The 17,535-nt window shown below is 42.9% G+C and overlaps 2 protein-coding genes across 3 annotated transcripts; both read left to right on the plus strand.

Annotated features, from left to right (window-relative positions):
* Positions 1-2,016: 2,016 nt before the first annotated feature.
* LOC121815439 (sulfotransferase 6B1-like) lies at positions 2,017-6,041 on the plus strand. Its single transcript, XM_042226497.1, has 5 exons — positions 2,017-2,566; positions 2,881-3,007; positions 4,596-4,690; positions 4,774-4,930; positions 5,055-6,041. The coding sequence occupies exons 1-5, from the start codon at positions 2,453-2,455 to the stop codon at positions 5,180-5,182; spliced, it is 621 nt and encodes a 206-aa protein (XP_042082431.1). The 5' UTR covers positions 2,017-2,452; the 3' UTR covers positions 5,183-6,041.
* Positions 6,042-6,186: 145 nt separating this feature from the next.
* On the plus strand, positions 6,187-16,895 carry LOC121815438 (protein ZNF365-like). Of its 2 annotated transcripts, none has more exons than XM_042226495.1 (6): positions 6,187-7,586; positions 8,396-9,057; positions 9,140-9,449; positions 9,918-10,089; positions 10,313-10,362; positions 11,577-16,895. In XM_042226495.1, the coding sequence occupies exons 2-6, from the start codon at positions 8,406-8,408 to the stop codon at positions 11,800-11,802; spliced, it is 1,410 nt and encodes a 469-aa protein (XP_042082429.1). In that variant the 5' UTR covers positions 6,187-7,586; positions 8,396-8,405; the 3' UTR covers positions 11,803-16,895. The 2 variants fall into 2 exon arrangements, with proteins under 2 accessions (XP_042082429.1, XP_042082430.1); XM_042226496.1 differs by having other exon boundaries at positions 10,316-10,362.
* Positions 16,896-17,535: the final 640 nt, after the last annotated feature.

A 17,535-nucleotide genomic window follows, 5' to 3' on the forward strand; every position in this document is an offset into this window, starting at 1 on the left:
CTTATTTCAGGTCATATTGAATAAAAGGTTTTAGCTCAGTTAGTAAAATGTACATTTTTGGTCATTGAAGTGTCAGAAAGGATTATCCAATATATTCTCATTGACTAACAGCTGATGATTGACAAGCCAGTGAGCGTGCGGCTCTTTGGCTAATGCTCCACCAAAGCCAGCGTCACGCAAATATAAGCAAACAGATCTGCACAGAAACGACCAAGGAGAGCACGAAAGGGTTATAGGCCTTATATCTGTGTAATCTCTGCAATGATAGCACAACCGCACGTGTGTGTGTGTGTGTGTGTGCAGGTTTCAACTGGATGGTCGGGGTGATAAAGAAGATCATCACAGCGGCTACAGGCGTGAAGTCGGAAAGCAAACTCCCACCGCTGAGTCTTTGCCCTGCAATCAAATTGTGTGTGTGTGTGTGTGTGTGTGTTTTGACTAATCTATATGAGACACTAAAAATCAGTCATTATTATTACAGTTATTGTTAGAAGCCGGCCTCCTGTCTGCAGGTGTGCTGTACAGGTGAAAGGTCGAGCCGTGCAGAGCGCCTCTGTGTTTGCGTGACACACCTGCTCCTGTGCAGACACAGATACCATCTAACAGCGCGGGCGCGGCGACACGTCTGAAGCACTTGTGTGTGTGGTGCTTTTAGCTATATGATAAACAGGCATGGTTTAAGAAACTGGAAGGCTTTGCTCCAGGGGAGGCACATTCACTGTCTGCAGCGTTCGTGTCTCTCAGTACAGTTTATAGCCGTTACCTTCTGATGAAAATAAAGATGTCATTCAAACCCAGAAACCACAGAAGTGCATTTTCCATTCATGCATTTTTCTTTAATGTGAACTCATTTTTACTGTTAGGCTCCACTACAGTGGCTTTACATGATTCGCTTCAGAATAATCTGCATTTATATCGTACTGGGCCGACTGTGGGCTAAAACCCTAACCCAGATTACTAATTTAACAGTCTGAACACTGATGTTTGTAAAATATGCACTAAAATAAGACAATATTTCATCAGCTGCTGCTACTGGCCGAGCCTTGTTCATTCAATTTAACAATTAAAAAATCTAAACATAAAGTGATTAGCAATTATTCGGACTCTCTCAGTTCTATGTGACCGGGAGAAGGCTGTCCGTTTTCTCATCGTTACAATTTTAAACCAAAACACATCAAATAAATTAAAGAAGCCGGGCTCGTTGTACTGGAACCCCGGAGCACACATTGATGAGGAGCTGTGTGGATGTTATTTTACAGCACAGTACTGACGAGGTCCCTGATCCACATCTGGATTCCTGTCAGGCTTCTCCTCAGCGTTCAGTCACTGAACGTCTGTGAGCTGCTTCAACATTTTATGAGATAAAAGGTTTAAATCAGACCCCGAGATGAAGATCACATCTATGTAAAAACAGAGCAAAATGTCTTTTCAGTCTTTGCTTTCTTCAGGAAGTTGGTTTGTCTGCTCCCATGTGGAAGTCATTTAATAGGCTGATTCCTACACAGTTCATGTTTAGAGTATGGAGGCCTTTTCCTCAGTTTCTTTTGACAGCACTGATTTGATCCCAGAGTCGCCTGAGGAAGAAAAACCAGTAAAACCTGTGTTTAATAACTGCAAGTTAAAAAGTACAGTTAGATCACACGTGCCTGCCTAAAGTAGAAGAACTAATATATTTGTATGAAGTCATATTAGGTGAAAGGTTGGATTCAAGCACGCAAACTTAACTGTAATCAAACAGTTTGTGTAGTGAATATTTTAAAAGAATAAATCCTGAAACTACGTTTAAACGTTTGTGTTTACAGCTTGACTGCAGCTGAAATCACTTCCAGGTGTGACGTAATCATGTGAAGCAGCTGCTTTGTTTGTTCCTGTTTGGATTCACAGCATTTTCCTCGTAATTTTCCAAAACTTAAATTCGGTTTAGCTGGAAATAAATCAAAGATACTTCAAAAATGAAAAAAAATAAAAGAAAATTTGTATTTATGTAGCACCTTTCAAGACAGAATCACAAAGTGCTGTACATAAGATTATAGCAGTCAACAAAGTCAACAGAGTTCAGCATTTTTGTGGTTTGACTCTGGGAAAAGCAGCTGATTGGCTCACTGAGGAGCAGATGTGATTCCCTGAAGGTGCTTTTTCACTTCCTGTTTGAAAGAAAAGGCACATCTGGGCGTGTTGCAGCTGTTCAGTCACAAACGTGCAGACAGTAATTCATCGTGAGTCGAACCCTGTAGCATTACAACCCTGACAAATTACAGCAGAAATTCTGCAAATTTGCTTTAAGCAGACTGAATCGACCCAGAGAATGTGAAGCTGCAGACCGGTGCCGGTCCTTTGGTACACTGGGTTCCTGAAAAGCCACACCCTGGGCCAAAGTGTTTGCACAAGCAACGCCTTCCCTGCTTTCACCAGAATAAGACTCTAAGTGCATGTCATAAAATGTTGGGTAAATATGGTATGTTGTGTCCACCCTCAGAACGTGGAAGAAGCTCCTTCTCCAAGACTTCTGGGTGCTCACCTTCACCCCGACAACATTCCTGCTTCCTTCTACGAAAAGAAGACTAAGGTGAGTTTCACGAGCTCTGCAGGAGACGTTCAGCTGCATACTGCTGCCACAAGCATCTGTGTAAAAATCAAGCTCTCATTTCCACAACGAACTGCAGCTTTTCCAAATGTAACCCCAGGATTTAGATGCTTGGTTGATGACAGTGGAAACTCTGTAAGAAAAAGAACAGACCGACGCATGGACCCTGCTTTGAGGAAAAATGTGGCCAATGTTCAGAGTAGTTGTAACTGTTGTTCCCGTCTTTCTGTTCTTGTATCCTTTCTCTCCTCTCTCCAGGTCAATAAAATCTCATTTGTGTGGTTTGTCTTGCACAGATTCTGGTGGTCTTCAGAAACCCGAAAGACACAATGGTCTCCTTCTATCATTTCTCCAACAGCAACCCAGCGCTCCCATCCGCAAAGTCCTGGGACACCTTTTACTCCCAGTTCATGAGTGGAGAAGGTGAGCAAACAAACCGAGCATAATACTTATTAATGTGAGGAACGCTGGACACACTGTGGTCCAAACCTTGTCCATTAAAATACCAGCTTTTGTTTCACTCTTTGATTTGGCTTCATAATCCTGAGCTTTGCTGCACTTGTGGCCTCACAAACAGCACATAGTGCTGACTCAGCAGGGTCACGGTGGAAATGTTGGATTGGTCCAAGTGGGGCAAAGAGCTGCTGTGGCCCCACTTAGTGAGTTTGCTATGAAGCACTGCAATAAAACAGTTAGTTTAGTTGCTTATCAGGCCTGGACTGAGCACAGAGAGATGCTTGTCAGAGTATAATAAACACAGATACCATAACCTGTAAGTAAGAGATTTATAATGTCTATTAAAAGAGAAAAAGTACAGAAGAAATACTCGGTCCAAGACTGAGTTTCTGTGATTCTGAAATTGGATTTAAAAAGAGCAAAAATTATTTAAAATAAATTCTTCTGACTGTAAAGAAAACTATCAACGAGTGGCACAGGAGTTACTGCCAAGAGTGTATTAAAAAAAGGCTTTGGTTAGCTTGAGACACCAAAGATTATTCCATCAGGTTTATCACTAGACAGTACTTGGTTTGCTAAAATTACTCAGCTTTAGGTGTGAAAAACGATTTAGTCAAGGAGCTTGGAAAGAAAAGCGTCTGGACTTCTTTAAGTTGCTTGAAGACGTTTCACCTCTCATCCGAGAAGCTTCTTCAGTTCTAAGGTCAAATGGTGGAGAGTCCCAGATTTAAACCCAGTGGGAGTTTCCCCCCAAAGAGGGACAAAGGACCCCCTGATGATCCTCTACCTAATCACATGAGCCAAGGTGTGAAAACGGGTGTGGGTCACAATCAGCCAGGGTTTCGGGTGAGCTCATTGTGAAACCTGGCCCCACCCTATCATGTGATTTCCTGAGGTCAGATGGCCCAGGATGTGAGTGGGCGACTGGGGACCACGACCCTCGTGGGGACACTCCCATAGGCCTTAAAATCTGGGACTCTCCACCAGATGCTTTTATAACTGAAGAAGCTTCTTGGATGACGCTTTTCTTTCCGAGCTCCTCAGACTACGATGACTGAGAACCTTCACAGACATAAAAACTATTTAGTTTAGCTTTGGATGCTAAAAATATCTTGGTCAAATTTAGGCGTTAAGAATGGGTTAAGCAATAATTTGGTTACCTTTAGGTCCTAAAAATTACTTCAGAGCTTCTGAAAAAAACTGTTTCTGAAGCATTAGAATGAATGAGATTATTGATTTGGAAATCAAGCCATCGTCAATACTGGGAAGAACCCTGACAATATGACTTCATAAATTCAAATCGTTTTTGATTAATTCATTTGAACCTAGACCTGGAAATTACACGTCTCAAATTGAGATATTCGGATATGATATATATAATTTATTCAGATTAAAAAAATCTATAAAATTTGATTTTAAATCTGAAGACTAGAATTACAGAAGCATTTCTAACTAAGCATGGGAAAGAGTGGCTTCGATTTTGGGGGCCATCTTCTGACCTGGACATCTTTCTTACTTTGTGAGTCATTAAATTTTTGTCATTGTTTGTGTGTAGTTCCCTGGGGGTCATACTTTGACCACGCCTTAGGTTGGGAGAAGAAGATGGACGACCCCAATGTCATGGTCGTTACATATGAAGAGCTGAAACAGGTAAAGCTGCATTTGACATAGAACAGTTAGACACCGCAGGGGTTTGTGGTAATGTGCAGTAATGATTCTTCTGTTTCCCGTAGGACCTGAGCGAGAACATCCGTAGGATCTCCAGCTTCTACGGCTTCAGCCTGACAGAGGCTCAGGTGCAGCAGATCGCAGATGCGAGCACCTTCAAAGCCATGAAGGAAAGCTCCAGCAGCTCCCACGGCAATATGGGGAATGTCTTCTTCAGGAAAGGTGCCCAGAAAGTAGCCTAGAAAACGAGAAATGCATACTGTGATACTTAGCCAACATCTTATCAATCCTCAGGTGGAATCCAAATGCAGCTGTTTCACTTTGTGATGTTTGTGTCCCTGCAAAGGTGAGGTTGGAGACTGGAAGAACTATTTCACACCAGAGCAGAGCCGAGAGATGGACGAGGTCTTCAACAAACGTCTGGCAGGAACAAAGATAGGAGCCAAACTTAACTATCAAGCACACTGTCAGTAGGAGGAAGACAAAGGAAGACACAGGAGAGCTTTGGGAAAAGGCATCTTTATGTGGGTTTACCTTTAATATTGTTAAACTTAAATTAGTGGATGAGGCTCAGTTCACAGCCAAAGACCCACTGTTTAAATCTCAAGTAAAACAAGCAGAAAAAAAGGGATAGAAAGAGGGAAAACCGATCTCATGATTCAAGCATTTTAACCCCAATATGCAAATGTAGTTTCAACCGAAGTCTGATTGTGTTGTGATTAGAACCTATTCTGCTCATTTCCAGCTCCATATTTCTATCCTTGGACTGGAGTAACTTTGCATTATTCACAGCACCAGTATTCAAGCAATATATGCACCACCCACTTCTCAATTTGAACATCAGATGGGGGTGGGGCTCCTGTGCCTCAGGTGACCTCTTTTTGACATCATACAGATCCAAGAGTAGAAAAAACTGTCACAAACTGAGTGTTTATAGCAGTCTGCAACCGGAGCTTTTGACTGACAGGGATTATTGTATCTCATTATTTAAAACTCTGGTCAAGTTTAATATGAACATCCATCATTAGACCAGGAAATGAGGAGGACTAACTCAAACTAAAACCGCTTTTTGTTTCCTTTAAATCACATAAAGTAGATAAAGTGAGAGATGTTTGGTGTAGTCCTGATGATTCAAATCAAATGAGCACACTCGTTCGAACGGCAGCTACCTGGAACCATGATGGTGCAGTTCAGGAAACACTCCTGTGGCTGATTCTGTGGCAATCAAACAATACTGTAAAACAGTCACATTTTGAGTTACATGTACATTACTACAAACAGCACATCGCTGGAAGATATCATTGCAATAAACAATAGATCTCTTTTGTCTTGACTCTGTCGGGTTTTTTATGATGAAACAATTTTAAAGTTTACTCTCGGGGGACATCTGAATGTTTTGAGGAAGTTGGATGACTTTAATCTTAAATCTAAAAAGTTTAGCTTTTCAAGCTTAATTTAAGGTACAGTCAGTACTTTTTTTGGCTATTTTGTCTTTTTTTTAAAAAGCATACTGTATCCATAAATGTCCATGGAACAGTGTGTAATTAAATTATCCAACAAACTGTTCATTTTTGTATTTCCTGATCTTTTGCTAAGTGATGATATTATTCAAATATGTTCAAATGTAATTTGTATGAAAAGTATTTCTTAAACAAACTGTAGTAGAAATATACAGCCAGCTGTGGCTGGTAAGGGATAAAATCTGATGGTAATGTTTTTTATCTATGGCTGACAAAAACCTGCTTGTCCTATAACAGCCACCATAGCTGGAATAATACACTTAAATTGGGAGAAGTAAGAAAACAGAATTCAGCTGATTGCAACCTGCAATCTACTGACATCTAGTGGTGAAAAATTCTACACACTGTACCTTTAAGCTGTTTGTTTAATGTTGTGTTGAAAGTAACTGCTGTTACAAAGGAATTTTCCACTTTTGAGATAAACAAAGTATCTAAAAAGAAATAAAAATGATATCTATCCCCAGAAGTTAAGATATTGTGTTACAGTAGCCAAAACTAAGCTAATAAAATAGCTTCATATAAAATGTTATAAAATAATAAAAAAGCTATTTTTGTAAAAATAAAAGATTGCTCAAAATGGTACAAATAAAACATAACAAAAAGTAAAAATAAGTAACATTTTAAATAAGACAGATTCAATGCTTTTTCTTTTTGGTCATTCTTACACATGTATTCACATGAAACGAACATTTGCACCCAAGTCCAGCGAGACCTGAAAACCAAAAAGAGTGAAGACACAAAAGCAACAGAACAGAAAACACATTTACAGTCTTATTCAGTATACATAAGAAAATCTTTTATTATTATTATTATGATTATTATAAACAAGAAAATGTTCAGGCAGAGAGTGAACATTTCAGAGGCTCCAGAGCAGTGCCAGAGTTCAACAGTCTTACAACTTGCTGGAAAAAGTTCCTCAGTTGTTCATGCACCGATTACTGCACTAGTTTTCACAGTCAGTCTCATCGTTGGTGGTGATGCATCGCCATCCCAGCTTTCAGGTTTTTCCTGAGCAGTCATATGACAGCAGTAAAAGTAAAAAAAAGAGGAAAAATTCTAATAAATACGTTTAAAACGAAAAAAAAAAGAAAGAATAAAAACCTTGAATATAAATAAATGAACAAAACCAACAGTTTCGCCGGCACCCTGGACGGAAGTGACGCATTTGATCTTATTTTGAAACGTTTTCCCGGATGTGGCTGGTCAGCGGCGCTGCTAGCTTGCTGTCTGGTCCTATGTGTCCTGAATGAATGACATCATGCAGGCTGCTGTTTGCGTCGGGCTGCGAGCGGACTCCTTCAGACAGTAACGGGTCATCTGGGAGTGTCATCTGAAGGCAGCCGTTAAAGCTGCGCGCGGTAAGAGAGTTTAAATCCTTCCGCCGTGATTCAGCGATTGTTTCGGTCTCTGCTAACCCGCTTGGCTAGGCTAGGCTAGCAGCTGCAGCCAGGTAAAGCTAACGGTGCAGCTTTGTGATAACGACAGGTACCTGTTGTTCAGACTCGGGATCAAACGGACTCTGAGGGGGAACCGAGGGGGAAGTCCTCTCCGTTTGTGCTCAGCCGGTCCGAGCTCACTTAAAATCACATATTTTCGGTCTATATTAACTATAAACACAATAATCCTCCAAGGTAACAGAAACTTAACATTAGCCCAGGTGTACATGACTATGTATATGTGTTTAAAACCCCCAAAACAAAACAAATAAGCTGTGTAAAATGAGGCTTTCATCGCCCATAATAATCTTTTTTGTCTTTTTATTGTAAAAAGAAATGCAATGTACATTTAAATAAATTAAATAAATGTATTGAAACGAGGATGTGATGTTGCACTGTGTCTTTGTGGATCTACAGAAACCATATGCTAGACTGTCAAGTATGTGAAGGTGGTGCAGGATATGTATGAGGTGGGGTGTGTGAAGGGCTGACAGGTGGGTTTACATCAGGGGTCTGATCTGAGCCCCTTGTTGTCTGCAGTGGTGATGGACAGATGAGGTCAGGCAGGGTTATCTCTAGACATCCTAAAGGTTACCAAGTTTGTGTCTGCTGTAAAGTTGGACATTCTAACCTGGGAGTCTATGGAGTGGGTGTTTGAGCTAATGCAGCTTTTGTAGTCAGTAAATTAGGGTCTTCAGTCTTTCAGCACTAATCCCCTCCGTACTTCTCAGGTGTAAGGTGATGCAGCAGAAGTTGTGTTCCCGAGGTTCTGGATCCTTCCTTTTAGAGAGGAACGGCCAGGCCTGCGGCGCGATTGTGGACACTGTCACTCCCTGTGACCTCCCCTTCCGCTGTCCCCGCTGTGGCGAGCAAGAGCGTTTCCACAGTTTGGCTTCCCTCCGCGCTCACCTCGAGTACCGCCACTCGTATCGCTCACCAGACATGGTCACTGAAGGGTTCAGCATTACCGGGAAGCTCCCCGACCCGCTGACGGCAGCTATCCCGTGGCACGACATGAGCCTCCCGACGCGTAGGGGGCAGCAAAGTACAGGGAGGCCACCTCATGTCCGCTCTCTCAGCGACAGCAGAGACAGCGGATACCTCCACTCATATGGGTCTGCGAGGAGGCGCACCCAGAGCGTTGGGGTAGGGACGCAGGCGGAGGAGGAGGAGGACGAGGAAATCGATGTGGGGACAGAAGACGAAGATGTGGAAGAAGACGAGGAGGATGAGGACGATGAGGGTGAAGAGAGAAGTGGAAGCAGAAATGAGGAGGATTTGAAAACTTCCTCAAAAAAGTCAGACCATCACCACATCAACCACCATCACATACTGTTCCCCCCACTTGGCCCTCCACCGGACCCAGATCTGGACCTGGATCTGGATCTGACTGGTGGGTTTCTGGAGCAGAGTGTTGCAGTATCAGAATACATCTGTTTTTTGCAGTAACGTCTCGTCTTGTTTGCACCTACCAGAGCACAACTCCTACTCCGGTTTGGAGACGGCAGCAGCCTCGGCTGCAGTGCGGCAGCGGCTGGCCAGCATTCTGAGGGCGGCCGATAGCACCATGCAGCGCCGGCTGGCCAGGGTGAGCACCGAGCTGGCTCATACCGACACGGAGCTCCTGTGTGAGCGTGCTCACTCACAGCATCTGGCCCAGGAGAGGCAGGAAGTTGCAGACAAGGAGAGGTCGCTTAGCCGACAGGTGGATGTGGCTGTGATGGTTATTGCCGCGTTGAGGGAGCAGCTCAATGCCTCAGAGAATGAGCTGGAGCGGCGAGAGAGGTGAGGCGGGCAGGATCTCACTGATGTGGTCTGGAGCAGCGGTCCCCAACCCCCGGGCCACGGACCGGAGTCGTTTGGTACTGGGCCGCGAGAGTTGAGGTTCGGGGGTGAAATTTATGTTTTCAGGGATTTATTTTTTTGTTTGTTAAGAATAAATCTTCCTTTTTTTGGTACCAGTACTGGTTTTATTTTGTTGTATTTATGCGCGACACCTTAAACGCCGGTCCGTTAAAATATTGTCGACCATAAAACGGTCCATGGCGCAAAAAAGGTTGGGGACCGCTGGTCTGGAGGATGTGCCAGGTGGATGGTGCTGGACTCCAGGGTTGCTCCTTGTCTCTGATCCTGCTTATCAGATTCATGGACAGGATCTGAAGGTGCAGCCTGTTATTTCCCTTTTGCCTCTCTTGCATAGCTGGGGGTGAATGGTATATTTAAGTTATGAATTGGGTGATTTTTGCTTTGCAGGGAAGTGTTAACCATCCAGAAGTTTCTGGAGGCAGCGGTTCGCCAGGAGACGTGCGGCAAAGTTCGAATCCAGCATTTCATCGAGAATCTGCTGAGACGTATCGCTCTGGCCGAGAGGCTGGTGGAGTATTACCAGGTCAACGGTAGTCCGCCACAGTGCAACCACTACAAGGTACTGTCTTTGGTTGTTTTTATTCATTCATTTATTTATTCTAGTTGTTTTGTAAGTCTTTGTGTTTCTTTATGTCATTTTATGTTTGTTTTTTTTCAGCTGCTTTTAAATAACTTTTACACTGACAGACTGAATTAATCCTGACTTTTCCAGTTATGATGTTTTACTGTGGTGGGTTATTGCTCTGATGAAGGCCTGATTCTTGTGATTTTTATCACCTCAGCAGCACCAGCAGAAAACTGATAACGGCCCTCACAGAATAACTAAGAGCAGGTGAGTCCATCGTTACTTTAAATAAACAGTATTAGCGAATTTTCAGACTGAAATCAAGGAGAAATATTAAAGTGTTAACTGGACACAAACAGGTTGAACCTTATACTTATATTATTAAATACTGCTAAGAAATGTAGGATTTAAAATCGTATTAAACTCTGGCCGCCCTTCTCTGAGCCTGGTTCTACTGGAGGTTTCTTCCTGTTAAAAAAAAGAGTTTTTCCTTCCCACTGTCACCAAGTGTTTTCTCATACAGGTTTGTCTGATTGTTGTGGTTTTCTCTGTATAATTACATCATAAAGTGCCCTCAGGTGACTGTTGTTGTGAATTTGTGCTATATAAATAAAGTAGATTTGAATTCATATGTGTTCCTCTGAAAGTGCAGCATTACAGCAGCTGTTTCCTTTTCCTCTTGGCTTTTTATTGCAAATCATTTGAATTTGAGCTGAGAGGGAGGAAAGTCGTCAATAACCGATGGGGTGTAGGTGTAAAAAGGTTTGTTGCTCAGCAGGAACTGGCCTCTAACAGAGCAGGTAATCTGCTGCTGTTGGTCTAAATCAAAGTCAAAATCATCCAGGAGCTTTCTCGTGTCATCTGTCGGGTTTCTCTGTGGTGTTCTCATGTTTAATTCATGGCTCCACATGGGATGCTTTGTGCTTTCGCTCAGTGACTGCAGAGGGATTACCACACTCTCTCTGTGTGCGCTCAGGTCAGATGCTGTTCATCTTCAAAGGTTCTTGTTGAACTTTGTTCATCGTGTGAGACCAGCTGTTCGGTCCAGCGTGTCCGTAAAAACCGACTAATGTTGCACAGCAGGTTCTGTCTGTTTTTGCAGTTGGATGGAAGTTTGTCATTTTTGAAAGTTTTCATGTCTTACCTGATCGGGTTACTCTTGTGTCTTCGATGTAAAGTTGCTGAACATAAAAGGATGTTTGGTGCATTTTTCTTTCTTGTTTCGTGTCAAACTCATAAGGATTTGTTGAGCTTAAAGAGATCATCAGTGATGCAGGTGAAAAGGCAGCATTTGAGGTGCTGATGGTCTCCAGGCTGGACACCAACCAGGGACAGTTCTGGTTTATCATCAGTGTGACTGGCTACCCGCTCATACTGTGTAAAATTGTAATTGAGGTGTGAATGTTTCCATCATATGAAGTTAAAATGACAGCTTCCTTCTCTTGTTTGTTTATTCGTTCATGTCTGAGTTTCGTCTCCAGGTCAGCAGGAGGTCAGCTGTCCTCGTCTGGTCTCGCTGACAGCAGAACTCAGTCCTCGTCCCAGTTCGGCGGACGTCCTCCGTTCTCCAAACCAGGCGGAGACCGAGATCGGGAGCGGGAACACCGGGAGCGCCTAGCTCAGTCATCCCGGCTGTTCTGCCGGCCTGAACACAGAGACGACATCTGGAACCATCAGCGGCGCCGGTCCACTGGGTACGAGGACTAGACCAGCAGAGAAAGACCAGAGGGAGGGGTGTCAGGGGGCAAGACTTTATCACACGGTGACTTCATTCCAGTACGTTAACCTATGGAAAAGTAGCTCCCATCAACATCAGACTTCTTTTACACCACTTCTCATCTTAAAGCTGGATTTGTTAGTCTGACTCCCAGGAGTCCAAAAGTTAAGTATTCAAATACTAAACAGTAATAAATTTGGCATGAATATTTTTGTCATTGCAAATTTAGGCCAAATTTTCTAAAATGATTTTAAAAAGGATTTTTTGTATCTGGCAGATTATTTAAAAATATTTAATTATTTATACTTTAGTGCTTCTCCTCCTGAAAACTCCATAAATGACCCGTGGTCTCTAATAATAATGGAGGGAAAACTATATATAAAAGATGGACGTAGCTTCCAGGTCTGAGAAGTGGTGCCAGTGTGGAAGTGCCTTAAACCTGCATTCTTTCTAATGGCCAGCAGGGGGCGGAGTCTGATGACAAGAAGAAGGCTATGCCACCATTAAAGGTTCTGCTTACTTGGTTTTTGACCCAGTGCATCCAGCTTTTACATAAAATCTATTGGATAAAATAATTCTGAAGATGATAACAGATTATCATGGCTGCTTCCTCCGAACAGGGTTTACAACATAAAGCAATAACAAATATGACTCCATGAGCTCTTTGCATCAGACACATTCCACTTTTAATTCATTGCTGTAATTTTGGTACTTTTCCATAGATTATTAAACTGGAGTGGAAGTGTAAACTGTTACACTTGGTTCTTTTTCCTTTGGATGTATGACTGGGTAAACCTTCGATATTGAAACATAGAACTGAATTCTGTCTGTTAAGTATAATGGTTCATTTTATCTTCAGGTACAAAGGTGTGCTTTCTATTCGTCTGTTGATTTATGATTTAATGCCCGTCTGATCACAGAATTTGAATTTGACGCCTGATGACACGTCCTCTCCTCTGGTCAGACCTTCACATCCTGGCCTGGTTCGCTCAAAAACTCCTGATCAGTCAAGTTATCGTGTCTCTGCCTGTGCTTTCTAAGCCAAATCATCACCCGGGACCATCTCGATAGTTTAAGATTTGTTTAGTCTGTTATTGTTCAGTCACATCTTAACAACCCGTCACGAGTGAAACTTTGGCTTTCTGCTGAAGGAGGAGGTACAAGGAGCTAAATTCTTACTATTCCAAGAGAAATCCTGGGTCCTTGCCTTTGCATGGTGCACCCAACTCTACTGTCTATCCTTTCTAGCATTGACTGTTTTGGGCTGTGCCCAACTGGTTCCATGTTTCAAGGCTGCTTTAAAGGTCTGGTTTAAATCCTTTTCCGCTCATAGTCTGGGCTATTCCTCTCCAAGGGAGGATCCTGGTATGTAAAGGGTTTGCATAGCCACAGTCCTTTTTCTTTGCTTGATGGAACCAAATTCGGTGCCATTGTAGTCGTGGCTATTTCAGGTGATACCCAACTCCAGCTCTTTTGGGCTCCACCCATCACCATTACCCCTGGTTTGGCTTTGATAGCTTCTGGGCAACGTTTATCACTTCTAGTTGTCAGTTTTTATTGAGGTTACTCAGAAAAGAAAACCAAACACACCCGGGACCTGTTCGCCTTGGAAAACTCTAGCAGGGTTTTTTTCTCAAACAGTGATGTTCCCAGGATCACACAGGCACACAGCCCTCTTCACCAGCATAATGAGGTGATTCTTCAGTGAACGTATCTGGGAAAATGTATATCTGAGAATCCCATTCCCGAGTATAGTGATAATAAGACTGAGGGTGATGTGGTTGATTGCAGTAAGCTGTTGATGACCACCAGTTTAGTTTGTACGAAGAGGAATCGGCTGAGGTGGTTTGAGCCATTAGGATGCTCCTGTAACACAGGACCCACACACACGACTGGGTTGTGCTTGAACTGTCCTTTATTGCGCATACAACGTCTTTCTTTCTGCGGTTTTCGGCACCAGCCTCGGACACGCTCTGAGTGAAGTTGATTTTCAGTAACGCCTCCTTGTCAGCACTGATTTGGTTTTTAAAGCACAGGCACAAGTTCGATGATGCCAGACCCGGGTCAGATCTGTTCAGCATGTAGCTGAGAGGAGTTTCCTTGGAAGATCGATCTGCTTTTGATGCATAGCGAGGAAAGATGACAACAGGTGATAAGTAAACATGGAGGAAACCGCTTCCTTCTACACTACTCAAATAAGGACGAAATGTTGCAGAAATGGGCGATGATGTTTTAGCGGTGGGTTTGATGTGGTGCTGACACGCTGCCGCCACCATCTCGACTCCACCCCACTGGACTTTGGGTGTGGACACTTGTTGGAGTAAAATGATCTGTAGCTGCTCGGTTGCATGTCTCTTATCATAACACCGAGGGCAGGGCAAAATGCGGGACCTCGATATCGTGTCCTGAGTCATCACTGCGACGTCTGTAGATGATGTCACATGTCCTAGACGATGACGCCCATTGCTAAGATGTTTTAACTTCACTTCTAAGGAGCTGTCATGCTATCCATCGGTGAGAAACTCACCGACCTGCTGCCAAAGCAGGATTTCATCAGTGGTGTGGCGAACTTAGAGAAACCAAAACAGCACAACTTTTTGGACGGTTTGTCCCATTTCAGACAATCTGAACTGAAAAAAGACCCGAAGGCTTGTTGGCGTAGCCGACGCCCTTTAGTGGAGACGGTTGAAAATAGTCCCCAACAAGTGCAGATGCTTTTGGAGAGGCTTGCTTTTTTGAATATAGCTGTCCAGGTACATGAAGGAGCGCTTTGGCCCAGGTCTGGAGGACGCCACACACTTAACGAATGTATGAGTTAATTTATAGCTCACAGTGAAGCGACGCCGTGCTTCAAGTCCCGACGTTTCGGGCTTTAGCTCGCGCTCCTTCACGTCTAAACGGGTGGAGATTCTCCAATCACACACGAATGACGTCGCGTCAGCGCTTTCATCCAAAGTGACTTAACAGTGCCGTGAATGCGTACAGTCCATTTGCAGTATTCTTAACGACTCACCACGGCTTGTTTAACAGAATCATTCCTCGATCCGTTTACATTTCTGCACTCATCTAATGTTAGAATGTAAATGTAAAAAAGGCAGTGTTTGGTGTAAACTGTATCTTTGCTGTCGTCGGTTTAGGTTTTGTTGATGGTGTTGATATTTTATATACAGAGCTGTTACATGTCATCAAGTGGAGGTGGTGGTCCTACAGTACTATAACTTGACAGGACTTTTGTATGACTTGCAAATACAAATCATTTTATGTCTAACAGGGTGCAGGTTCTGGAAACATTTCAGTATTTCCTAAATTATGTCATGCAAATTCGTCTTGGAAATATGTAATTATGGAAGCATATTACCCTGCTGCTGCTGAGGCGCTACAGCATGAAATCTGTATTATCTATTATTCTCTCTTTCTTTCCAGTTAGTCGGTGTGAATTTGACTTTCGATTGACCTTGTCAGATCTTTGAGAATTGAGCTTCCAGGCACCCTTTTTGAATTTCAGATTTACTAGAATATATTTAAAGCCAATTATATGTTTGTGTTTTCATTGGAATCAAACTGAGATGTGAGACGTTTGGTAGTAATGTAGAGTATATCTTTGATATTAATGTCCTGTGGTCAAAAATTGGATTCGTGTCCCTGAAACGGTATTCTTGAATTTCGCCGCTTGGAGAAACCTGATGCTGATAGGTTTGGATAAACCGACCACTGAGCACTGCTGTTGTTGACATAAAAACCCCGTCTTTTGATGGGCATTAAGCTTAGAATCGGGGAGTGATCCAAACCATCCAGCACCACACTAATGACTAACCTCATGCTGTGGACGGATCTTCTCAGATGTCCTCTCGGCTGAAGTTGCCTCATTTTTTTAGCATCTTTTTCCTGCCGTAAGTTGCCATCTGTCTCTGGCCATCGGAGACCCTCATCATGAACAGTTCAACGTCATCCTCTGTCTGCCATCTGGTAATGTGTTCATATCCTGGTAGAAGCTTGCTGCATGGTGTCTGGCAGGTCTCTGGATATGAAACATAACGGTATTCTTGGGAGACATTACGGCTTTGTAGCTCATGATTTGCTGCTGTACGGTCATGTGACAGTCAATAAGTGGTTTTTCACTCCCGTTGGTAAACATTCAGTGGCTCTGTGCACGTGTGGTTCCTCCACCTACAAGTTGCTGAATTTCATGAGGTTTCTCGAGGTTTCTGGCGACTTCCTCTTCCTGTGTGGATGCCAGTTTACTCTGCCGGTCAGGGATGACTAACTAGCTTTAAGTTTGGGGTTTTTTTATTCAGACAACAGCAGATCTCTTGGAAGTGTGCAGGCGTTGGGTTCGACTCTGAACTGCTTCCTGTTTTGTATTTGGAAAATGGAAGAAGATGCATGAAGCAGCCCTACTACTACTACCACTACTACTACTACATATGTAGCTATTGTGTTACTGTGAAAGCATGCTTCATATGTAGCAAAAACATCCTATAAAATACTGTTATCTTGTACTACCATGTGTACTTTTGTAGCAGAGCGAGGTCTATTTTAATGGTATTTGAAGGAGAGTTGCACTAAACCATCCAAGAGAGCTTCACTTGGCACTGTTGGATGTCTTTCGATGGGAAGAGGGATGTATAACGGACAATCAGCAGGGTTCGTGCACAGGTTTGAAAGAGTTTTGCAATGTTTGGGGTGATCGATGTGCAAGAGGCGGTTCAAGTGTGCAAGAAAAGAAAAGTATTGTACCTGATGTATTGTTTGTTTGAATATGACTCTCTGCCTTTCTTGCAGTAAGGTGGTAGAGGTGACGTTAGCTTTTCTGTTTGCGTAAAACTGTTCTAGCAGCAGCGTTCTGTTTGATATTCTTGATTTCTCAACTTTTGTCCGTAGGGATTTCATTTGCAGAAGTAATCTCTAGGTTTGTGCCTTCACTCAAGAACTCTGTACTCTTTAAAAAAACAAACTTTAAAAAAAAAAAACACTGTGCAAAAATGCAATACTGTGAAGATCTGGAACACTTTATGTTGAATCCCGTCGGTCGGTATGTGTGATAGCCATCGAAGATTAAAGAACAAATATGACGCCAAGACGAGATCTGCTGTTTTATCTGTTTTTCTTTTATCAAAGATCATTCAACAGAAGTCTTAAAAAGGGGGTCAGTTTCATGCTTCATGTTCATGCTGTCCAAGTTTAATGAGTGATTAATGACATAATGAAGTTATTGCTACATTAGAAGTGATAATGATGAATCAGCCCCTCGATACGAGGAGACAACATTTCTAGAACATTTAAAAAAGCAGCGAGGGGTGCATTACCAACCGCTGGCTGTTTGTGGTACGCCTGCAGGTTTATGACCTCCCACTGTGCAAGTTCTTCCTCACCAAACAAGCCTGTATGAGCCTCGCTTTGTCACAGCCATGCTGTCGCAGAGATGTTGGAAGCATTAAATTGTCAAAGTTTATTGCAAAACTAACCCATTAATATTAAGACGACTCGTGTCATGAAGCTCCTGAAACACAGATTTTGTGCTGATGTTGAAGCCGGAGGAGTTCTGCAGGTGTGGAGTTACTGAGTCAGCCAGGGTTGGTCACTTTTACGCACCTCAGCAATCGGTGACCTCACTCTGTAACTCTAGTCTGACACTTACTGGTTGAGCTGCTGTACTTCAGCTTTCCATGGTGCACCTGTGGCAATGGGACTGGGAACGCCTGCATTCAAAGATTATGAGGTGT

Source organism: Haplochromis burtoni, unplaced genomic scaffold (genome assembly GCF_018398535.1).
Source record: "Haplochromis burtoni strain Fernald_Lab_line unplaced genomic scaffold, NCSU_Asbu1 Contig_214, whole genome shotgun sequence".
Classification (NCBI taxonomy): domain Eukaryota; kingdom Metazoa; phylum Chordata; class Actinopteri; order Cichliformes; family Cichlidae; genus Haplochromis; species Haplochromis burtoni.